This window comes from Geospiza fortis, unplaced genomic scaffold (assembly GCF_000277835.1).
Source record: "Geospiza fortis unplaced genomic scaffold, GeoFor_1.0 scaffold83, whole genome shotgun sequence".
In the NCBI taxonomy this organism is placed as follows: domain Eukaryota; kingdom Metazoa; phylum Chordata; class Aves; order Passeriformes; family Thraupidae; genus Geospiza; species Geospiza fortis.
Window position 1 is genome coordinate 911,732 of NW_005054513.1, and position 11,005 is coordinate 922,736.

Sequence of the window (11,005 nt, forward strand, 5' to 3'; positions counted from 1 at the left end):
TAGGGAAAGGTTTCAAGAAGTTATAAAGTTCATGCATGCTTCCAGAATTCCCATTCCACAGAAACTGATCAGATTCACTGCTTTGCTCTCCCCAGTTTGCAATTAGGAAAAATTCTCTGGGAAGGAGAGTACAATACCCTTCAGGTACAGCACTCAGCTTCTGCCCTGCCCGCAGCTCCCCAGAGCCACAGCATCCAGCCCTGGAAGTGGGACAACTGTCAAGGCATCACGCAGCTCCCTGCACTTCCCAGCGGACACACTGCCTCCAGAGGTTTTCCCCCTAAGAAAAATTAGATTAACATCTGAAAGCACATCATTTTATCTTTGGTAATGTCTCTTCTAATATTGCCACTTTTTAAAACTGTTACATAATCAAGTTGTGTAATCAACAAGCTCAACTTCCTTACAAAGCTGCTCCCCTCCCTCCCTCTATCCATGCATCAGCCCCGGCATCATGCAGGGTTCCTGAATGAATTGCACTGCTTTGTTTCCCAAATAACGTGGTACAATTGTCCTTTATCTGTTTCTCTAGACTGCATTGACCAAAAGAAACTACTAAAAATGAGGACCCAAATAGGAGCTGCTGCCATTAAATACTACTGATTTTGCATATCCAAAACAACCTGACCAGTGCTTCGACAGCTAAAAGCTGAAGTGTTCAAAACACCAACTTACAAGGGTAACACTGACTTTGTTTTCCAACGATCTCAAAATCAAAAGATACTTAAAGGCTCCCTATTTCCAGAAACTTAACTTTGAATGGAAATCAGAAGCAGGGACAACACAATCCTCCAGGCCAGTTTTCTGCCAGAGTGGTTATTTTATAAAATTAAAGGTTCATACTCTTCTCCTGGTAGCTGTGCCTGCACCATTCTGTAAAAAGCCTAAAGCAAATTAGGAAGAGCAACAGAATCATCATAACTCAAGTACACACATTATTTTAATATTAAGATGCAAGTTTTCATGTCTTGAGAAATCACCTATGGTCATACACAAGCTAAAAGTAGTTTTAGAACAAGCTGACATTTGGAAGGGTAGGCAACATTCATAGCTTTGTTTCATCCTATTCTTACTTCTGCTACTTAATCAGCTCTTTTCTTTACAAACTATTCCACTTTATGAATTTTACAGATAGGAAACAAGGCTAAGTTGCTGTCATTACCTGCTTTTTAAAAGAGCCTAGCAATAATTGCCTATCAGTATTATCACAGAGCTTTGAAACAACTCAACATCAGGGAAAGAAAGTAGAGGCAGTAAGCTCAGAAGACACAGCCAAAATGTTCAGAGAAACAAACCAACAGCCAGACCTTTCATGACACTTTATCCAAGGCATTGTCTAACACACAATATAAAGGACCACAGAGGTTCTGTAGAGCTACCAGGTGCTGAGTGCCCTCTGTTCTGTCAGGACACTCAGGAAAGTTCTAACTGTTTTGCTGGAATTCCACAGACCAGCTGGAGGTAGTACTCAGCTTCTGGTTCACGGTCACCTATTCTCCACATAAAACACTTGAGGAGCAGCTGAGGCATGCAAGAGCCATCTGTGACAAAACTGCCACCTTAAGTTCAACACTTCCATTCTTTCCCAAGTCTTGACATGAATGTTAAAGAGAGTGTAAGAAAGGTTTCTTAGAACTCTGTTTATAGACACAAATCTGAACTTCCATTTCTATTAAGTTTCTTTTGGTATTTAAGCACGACTCTTAATTTGAAATTTAAAAAAATCCTAGAGGCTACCAGTACTCCATTTAACTTCACATGCTTGTACACACATATATTGGGTTTTTCATATATACAAAGAAGTCACTGGAACATCTGGCCAGGCCCAGAACGCATTAATATATCAAGACAGGCATGCATTATAACATAATAGCATGCATATATTATGAGCAAATGAAAGTTAATTATGCCTCCAATTATATTAACTTAATGCATGCCATTAATGCAGATAGAGCCCATGCCAGACTTTGGATCTCCACCCGAGATGACATTGGAGAAATCACATTAATCTCAGGTAAAACGACAAGGACAATAATGAGTTGGCTTGCAAGGCCAAGCAGTGCAGAGTATCCCGAGTCAGCTTCATCAAAATTGAAAGAGATGCAAATTAACACATTAACAATAAAACCCCTTAGCATTTTGTCAACATACTTTGAGTGCTGTCAACCTGCTTGTTTGAACTTTAAACAACAAAGATTAATCAGTTTCAGGAATTTTTGGTTCTACCTAAAAATAAAGAGGGATTAAATCTAATCTATGTTTCAGAATAACTATACCTACAACTAAAAACCCCACCTAGAAGTGCATATTTTAAAATATGTAAAGTTTTATTTGCCTTGGAAGGGGGCAGGGGGGGGAAAGCAATAAATAAAATTATTCATGCCAGCATGGTATACACAGCCATATTTATTAGTTCACTTCCAATTACATAAAGAAAAAGCTGAAGACATATACAAGTGTTGCTTTAAAATAAAGACAGACTACTGTTTTCTCCAACAGTTTTATTTCAAAAAGTACACAAGTCTGTCATGGAATTATAGCATTTTAAATTTTTGGATTTTGTTTTTTTACAAATTCACTCACAATACCTGTATTTTAAAATACCATTCCCCCAAAAGTGTGAATATAAAAACCTCATACTGAAATTCATATCAATGTTGAAAGTCCATGCTTTGTGCATGAGAAATGTAATGTAACATTGTAACATTTTGGATCCCAGGAAGTTGTTATTGCTCTGATTTCAGCTGAGCTATGCCTCAGTGCTAGGGGATTATTTAACAAAGGGCCCCAAAAAGCACCTATCAAGTGTATAAAACAAAGTTTAAGTGACACAAATAGCATAATATCTTTAGACTGAACAAAGACCTAGAGTGATCCAGAATATATACACTGCTCAGAACAAAACTAAAAGCTTGTCATGGAAACCAGTAATATACAATATTCAGCATTACATAAAAACTTGCAATTCAGAAGTCTTACTTGCACTATTAAACAGGAAGCATACATCTAATATGAATGAGACTACCAAGAACTGAGAAAGACGTATGCATTGTACATTTCTTTCAAAAGTCATGTTTTACCCCTCCAACAAGGCATTTCTGTGCACCACACAGTTTTGGAAGAAGTATTTGTTCTTAGAGAAGGAAGTTTCACACAAGTATCTTTAAATACCCACTGCAGAAAGTTGATGAAAACTCTTGTAATGTATGGACAAGTGTTACGTAACCTCTACAGTATTACAAGTCTAACACTTTATTCACACCATGCTAAAATTGAGGGGTTTCTTTCTACATATAGTAGTCCTCAACAGGCAAGTTTACAGTCATGACATTAACTAGAGGTTTCTTGAGCTCACTTGGAGTATTTACACAACAGTACCACCCTCCCTCCCCTTTACCCCCACTTTTTTTTAACAAAATGAGACTTTAAAAATGCCACCTCCTAACTGGTATATCAGCTGCCATTATTTCCTAGAACTGTTCTGTCAGCAGAGCTCTCTGTCACATCAGACACCTCATATGTTTAACCAGTTCATCTCCCACACAGCTAGAAATTATTGTTAAAATACAGTAGCTGCTTTTGAGAATCATAATCCAGTGTAAGTGAACAATCTAGTGACCAAAGAAATAATTTATAGTAGCAGTATTATGTTTTCATAGTAGTGTTGCATCCACCCAAAAAGGCATGATGATAGCAACTTGAGGCAGAGTTTACCCCAAGTCAGAGGTTCTATATTTCAGATAAGGGCTGTGTCAGATTCCATTTCTTTCATTTTTCCATGCAATTACATAAATAGACAGACACTGTCAAGGCTGCTAAGCCTAACAGCCAGGCTCTGAGGGCACATCAGGCTGTCCTTCTGCCCATTTATTATTTTGCACAAGCTGACAGAGCATCAAGCATGTGTAAACTCTGCTCCGTGCGCTTTACTGAGACAGGTTTCGGAGTTTGAGTGTCCTAGGGCTTACCTGACTGTAAGTTACAGGGTCTCAGGCCAAACCAAAAACAAACCAAAACAAAAAATTAATTTAAAAAAACCCTCAAAAAACACATAGGTCCACAGACGGCTTAGAACCAAATTTAGTAGGTTTGCTGCCTGGTTCCTTAGGTTTATAGCTCTCTCTCAGTCTGTGATTCACTTTAGTCTTGCACTCAACTTGTATTTGCAGTAACTATACCCTTTTTATTAAGAAAGGCCTTAGTTTCAAGGTAAACAATCAGCGTATGATTAAGATCTTGGAAGTCTCTTCTATCCCAATAATTGGATGCAAAAACATGTCTCCTCATCTATAGTTCTTCAGAAGCTATGTTTGGCACATTTACTAAGCCTATTATTTACCACATAAATGGAAGTCAATCATCTCTCTCACTGGTACAACAATTGAAGAGCTTACAGGAACACAAACACTTGAATCATAATTAGCAATTGAAGGAGTTAAGTGACATTTTGAAATACAGAACAATACAGAGAGAGACACTGAAGTTCACATCCAAAAATAGGCATGAAGAGGTATAAATAGTACATAAGAATCAAGAAATCAGATCACAGTGTCATGTTTTAAGAACTGTACCATCATCTAAGCACCTGTTCATACAGTATGTTTAGGCACCAGAATTTAATAAAAACTGAAGTTACAATCAGGCAAATTTTATTGACAAGGCACACATGAAAGATAAAAAAATCTGATCTCTAACAGTATCAGTTTACAATCTAAAAAAGTCCCAAATGTGTAAAACTAACTCTATATTACTTAATAGCCATTCAAGTTTCTAAATTCAGTATGAAGGGTATGTTAAAATCATGAAATTGTTTGAGTTGTAAGGAGCTTAAAGATGACCTTGTACCAACCACTGCCATGGGCAGGGAAATTTCTTTACATTAATAGTGCCAGCCAAAAATTGTGCACCTATTTACAGATAGGACAAACATTTAGTAGTAAGCCAAAGAATTCATCACAGATGTACAGGCAGTTACAGATAAGCAGATACTAAACCTAGAAGGCTGGGTTAATGTTGTTTTCTCTCATTGTTGCTACACACAAATAACCCTAACATCTTTCAACAGGCTATTCAGATATTTCCTTCATCAACATCAGTGCACATACTGTAATGAATTTACAGTTTTCCAAAATACCTTGCAGTTCAACATCTCTAGCTAGAGTCAGCTAAAAGAACTCTCCCCCACTGCTCCCCAGCACAAGACAAAGAAGGTAGAAAACAGGAAGAAAGGAAGAATTCACAGATTCAAACTGTACAGAGTTTTAAATGGAGCTTTTGCAGGTATATAACAACAGTCATAAGAAGCTACCAGAAGTCCTTAAATACATGTAAAAGACAAGGAATTGCTGTGTTTCTCCTGTATTGCTTTAAGTTTGCAAAATTGGGAAGAAGCGTTTTCTATCTTGCAACATGAGATTTGTATGAACAATTCTGGGTAATTGTTTTCTCTCAGTTACATGAAACGCTTGCTCTCCACAGTCTGAACATTGGTTCAGAATATTTAGGGTTGTTAAAGAGGCAAGAAAAAATGAGCTTTGAACTCCTTGCAAATTCATACAGCCAGACATTAGCATCTTGAACAAGGCCTGACTACTGCTTAGGGGCATATGAGAAAAGTTGTTTCCACAGTGGTAAGAGCAAGAGGACAGATATCAAATACCAGTTACTTAAAACAGGTTTCATCAAATCCCCATAGAGCTTCTAGGAAATTGCTTTGGGAAAAAAACTAAGAGCACTGCCTTAGTATCTAACCAGGCATTGGAAAATGCAAGGTACAACTAACTTAAAGACCTGTGTAAAGATACATTAACTCATCCTTATTGTGACAGTAGCAGCTGGTCTGTAGGTTTTAGAGCTTAGATACTTCTACCAACAATCTGATAGGACCTCTTGCATCAGATAACATAAGTATTAAGTTATCTGACAGGATCAGAACCAGTTATTGTAAAAAAAATGGTGTTTCAAAGAATTTGCAAGGTTTTCTGTCACACTTCCACTCATTGCCCTTTTAAATTCAGAACAGATTAATTAAATCAATTGAATCAATCAAATGACTGTCTGCCCCTGACAAATAAGAGCTCCAGTACTCCAAACAAGCATCACCAGGTTAAAGAACCACATAAATACTCAATTTGAACAGAATTCAAAGTCATCCTTGGTATTTCAGCCCCCTGCAACTATACCAGACAGTGGCCAAGTTAAAATATTTCTGTTATTCCACAACTAATAATAAAGTCTCAGGAACTCTGAGAAACTTCATGGTCTACACATTAAATGCTTTTGCTACTTCTCACCTGTGTCTCACTGTTACACATTCAGAACTGTACATTAGCTGACAGTGTCAGAACCTCCTCAGCAACCTACCAGAGGTCCAAATACCTTCAGTGTCCGATATTTATTTATGAACTTCAACGTTTTTAGCAAATAGTTCAACTACCATATGCGGATAAATTTAAAATTAAACATGAGAATTGGTGGCTTTTCAAACTCACTTGTATACTTTCTTCAAGGAAAATTTCATGCCAGTGTTTAAATGAGGAATGGAACACAGTATTTTTCTCTAATACTTACAATGAACACTTTTAAAAAAACAGCTTTTAAATTAATAATATTTTATACTATCGACCCATCTTTGCTTTGTGCTGGAATCATCACAGGAACAGCTCCCATTCTACTTAAATTAGGTGCAGCTACCTTTGAAGGTGCAAATGCTGGGGTTTGAGTAGGAGCACGTTCAAAGTCTTCACTTGGGACTTGGCTATATGGAGTTTTGGTATATCCTTCCATGTTGGAGGGAGACATTGAGCCCAGGGAAGAACGATTGCTGCCAATGTAGCTGCGAGCCGTAGAGCTGCGACTCTTTGGAGGTGGAACATCTTCTCTGAAATTAACAAAACACACCAAAAAATTCAGTTGCAGAACAAGAGTTCAGTCACCATTACTTCAAAACAAATATTCAGGTTTGGTTTTTTTCTATTCCAATATAGTCAAAACTATCTTCATATCTTCCTTTAAAGTAACAAAAGCCCCCAAACCCTCAATATTCTTTGCCTCTAAAATGTTTGCTGAAATTAGACGAACCACAAAAAGTTCTCCAACAAGCCGTTAGTGTTTTAATAAGCTTTCCAGATTAAGACAGAAATCTCAAGTGTTAAGTAACTTATTTGCAGAAATACACATTTAAAAGTTAATCTTCCAATAATGCTGCTCAGAAACCAGAGACACATTGTTACCTGATATCATGATGTACTTCTTTCTCGTACTTCTTCTCTCTGTGCTTCTTACAAAAACAGAAGATGATAGAACACAGTACAGAGAGACCCAGCAGAGTTCCTATAATAGCTCCAGTAATTATACCAGCTGTATTTACGGCTAGAATAGACAAATAACAACACTGTGTGTTAAATGTCAGACTTGTAAGACCTTTCTTTAAACATTAAGCCCAGTATGTTTCACATGAGGCAAGTCAATAATACTGAATCACTGAATCAGAGGGGGAGTGCCCAATCACATGCATTTAAAACAGTAAGACTTGAAGTGGCATCCACAAGTTACATAAGAGCATTGGGGTTTTTAACCATTTAGGAGTTTAGAGAAAGAGAGTGTTCAGCTTTAATACAAGAGCACTGTGTGACTATTGCACAGCAAACACTTACGAGGGGTGACATTCAGCTCAACAGAACATTCATCTGTGCCAACTCTGTTTGTGGCCACACAGCTGTATGTACCAGAATGCTCTCGAGAGGCGTTTTTCAGAAGAAGTTCCCCTGTATTTTTATCTACAAACAACAGAAGGGAGAGGTTTACCATTTTCCTAAATATAATTCCATATTTAATATCACAGAATTATTAAACCAGCGTACACATGAAATCTTAACTTAAAAATGCTATAGGAAAAAAACAGATTAAAACAGTTCTATCATGCTGTAAAATGCTATTGTTTGTAAAAGTCTTACTCCATTAGAAATGTATTCCACAGTATTTGACTTGCTCTATCTGCTGAACAAGTTAGACAGGGTCTAGATTCTATAGAACACACGCAGTGTCCCCAAAACTACATTCACAAGCCCAAAACTAACACGGTTTTTGTGAGTTACAAGTCACTCTTGCACAACGTCCCACTCATTCTTGTCCAGCACTGATATTGCAAATTTCTCTTTTTGTTACCACGAGACAAATTTGGGATGTGGAGGAAGAAGGGGCATAACAACAGTAGCCTAAAGTCTTGAGTGGTACAGAGGATATCAATGATCAACAGAATCACTGTCAAAACCATGAATAAGAGACATCAAATACGAGACCAGGAGTCAAGTCCAAAATGAAGAACAGTATTAAGTTCCTCCTTTGTAGATTATTTTTAGGGATCTGTGTTTTAAGATATTACATACTCTAATAGAATGCAGAAGGTTACAAACATTGGAGATTTTTTGCTTGTTTTAAATCATATTGAAGCCACATCTGAATTCCCTATGTCCACTTAAGCACAAAAGCAAAACCATCAGCAAGCAGGAGAACTAACAACATCTGGGCACAAGTGAGCATGATACTGCAGCTCTTGATAAGAATCTCAACTTGAAGCTTGAAACATTTCCAAGCATGAATTAAAAAGCAGAATCAACTCCAGCTTGTTTCAAAGTCAGTTTTGTTAGAGGGCAGAAGTGACATTTAATCTTGACTACTCTATAGTAATGCTAACCCAGAGATGCTTACAAGTCGGGATAAGCCAAAAATAATATTGCAATCTTTTTAATTATTTCAGAGTAATAAACGAAATTTGACAGTACTCAGCACAGAAGTGGCAGGAAGATTCTGTGTGCCAGACACTCTCCTCCAGTCGTAAGACAAAAGTGGGGATCCTTCTTGTGACACACATTTCAAGGTAACGTCTTTTCCAATCTCCTGTGATCCTTCAATGGAACATTTAGTCCGTGCTGGCTTTACTAATAAATAAAATATCACTGAATTAATAACAGTCACAATCAAAGTATTTCCTAGTTGTGTTCTAGCAGCCAGTTCATTCTGTGAAAGATAAAGTTTGTGCCACAAACCACTTCTATTCACAGAAAGATTTTTCTACAAAATATGAGTCAGGTGCAGAACTTCTAGAAATGCTTATAATTCTAAATATCATTCCCTTCATTTCCCAGAACAGAATTATGCCCATCCCTCCCAAGGCCTCAGTAATGACCATAATCACCACAGATTCAGTACAACGCTGCCCAACAGAAGCTTTCATTTCAGACATTGAAAATAGGGTGGAATAAGCACATAAAAAACGTCACTGAAAATTTAAGAAAATAAATTATCTTACCAAGTACAGTCAACTGTATTTTCTTGCTTTGAACTCCAGGAGCCTTCTTCACTTTGCACTGATATGTGCCAGTGTCTGATGCTTTTAAATTCAGGATATCCAGTGAACCATCACCAGATCTGGGATCAAGATTAGTAAACTGCATTCGCCCAGTCAAACCAGCATAATAATGATTATAAACCCTGTCTACAGCATACATAATTATCTATAAAAAAAAAAGAAATACGATTCAGAAATCCGCTTAGCGTGCAAACATTTAAAATAATTTCATCTCTTTGAATTTTCAAGTTTCTTTCTATAGTTTTAACCCCAGAAATAAAAGAGTGAGTCAAATATCTCCACCTTCAAAACAGCACCACACACAGCATTATAGTGAATACCCCAACTAAACACCTGACCAAGTACCAATATGGCAGCATTGACTTTTGACTGAAAGAAAACTGTTTAGAATTGCTCCAATTTAACTCTGCAAAACCTGCCTACTAATATGAATCGTCTTACTTATAAGGTTTTCAACAACAGGAAAGCATTAATAACTAAAAGAGTTAAATATATTTAAAATTAAGTCCTCATTAATCTATTTTCAATAAGGAAGATAATGCAGGTACAAAAGCAAAGTTTTCTTTTTGGAACTGAAGTGTCTTTAATTTGGAAGTTCTTCATTAGAAGGCAAGTTTATAGTGAAAAATGTCTTAACATTTCATCCTTAATCCAGTATTTCAAAATTTCCACTAGATTTCATGTGACTGGCGCTTCAAAGCAATTTAAGATCACAAGCATCCCAACCTGAAAAGGTGGAACTTTAAAGAGTCAGTAAAGACCTCATACACTGACCTACTAAAACAACTGAATTAACACTGCACACAGAGAAGTCTCTACTTACTATTTGTTCCCTCTTTTGGTTGTCTGCTGGTATCAATACCCACTCAATATCTAGTGGTCCCTCATCTTCTTCCGAGAGTTCAAAAGTACATGGCAACGTTACTTTCTCTCCTTGTGCTTTTTCAAACATTGACTGGTCAACTGAAGTTATTGTTAGGCTTCTTGTCAGACCTATAAAAATATATTTTTATGTTTTGAAAACAAGTCACATGCAGTTGTTCACTCTAAGTGCTCTATGACATACTTTTCCTGTATAGAATTCATGCCATCAGTCAGACTCGTCACTGCTGAAGAGAGCCTGTGCAGACCCTGTCACCCGACACAGTGCAAAGCCCTGTGCTGCTCATTTGGAATTACATCCAACAGGCAGCTACATCTTTCAAGCCATACTTGTTGTTTTGTTTGGGGTTTTTTTGCACAATTCATGTCCCACACAATCCTAAGCTAAACACTTTCAGCAGCAGGTTTTCAAGTCACTATATAATCACCTTACCATTACTCCCTCACTATAAAATGAAAGTATGGAACAGCAGTGAAGTCTACCAGGATAGACAGAATTCTTGAGGAGTCCTGGGTTGGAAGTAAGTTACTTTGCCTGCAGTTATAAGGGCTCCTCCATCTACAGGGAGATAGAAGGCAAATTAATATTTTCCAAAAATCTCAATGAGTTTTTTGCATTTGTTTGTCTGTTCTGTTTGTCTTACTCCCCTAAAAAGGCTACATAATCCTTATCGTTATGCATGCCTCTAGGCAAACATGCTTCCAAACAACAAATTTTCCTCAATTCAACCCTGAAAAAGAATTCATATAGTG

The 11,005-nt window shown here is 37.2% G+C and overlaps 1 protein-coding gene across 2 annotated transcripts in view; it reads right to left on the minus strand.

Annotated features, from left to right (window-relative positions):
• CXADR (CXADR Ig-like cell adhesion molecule) overlaps positions 1 to 10,380 on the minus strand; it is a 16,712-nt gene extending 6,332 nt beyond the window's left edge. The window contains exons 1-6 of one of the 2 annotated variants that reach the window (XM_031063561.1): positions 10,194 to 10,380; positions 9,311 to 9,515; positions 8,784 to 8,939; positions 7,656 to 7,778; positions 7,233 to 7,371; positions 6,694 to 6,880 (exon numbers count right to left, since the gene is read on the minus strand). In XM_031063561.1, the coding sequence (XP_030919421.1) occupies positions 6,694 to 6,880; positions 7,233 to 7,371; positions 7,656 to 7,778; positions 8,784 to 8,939; positions 9,311 to 9,515; positions 10,194 to 10,322 (939 nt within the window). In that variant the 5' untranslated portion in view covers positions 10,323 to 10,380. Of the gene's footprint in view, positions 1 to 2,386; positions 6,881 to 7,232; positions 7,372 to 7,655; positions 7,779 to 8,783; positions 8,940 to 9,310; positions 9,516 to 10,193 lie in introns of those variants that run through there. The other variant, XM_031063560.1, reaches the window with a different exon arrangement.
• Between the last annotated feature and the right edge of the window lie 625 nt (positions 10,381 to 11,005).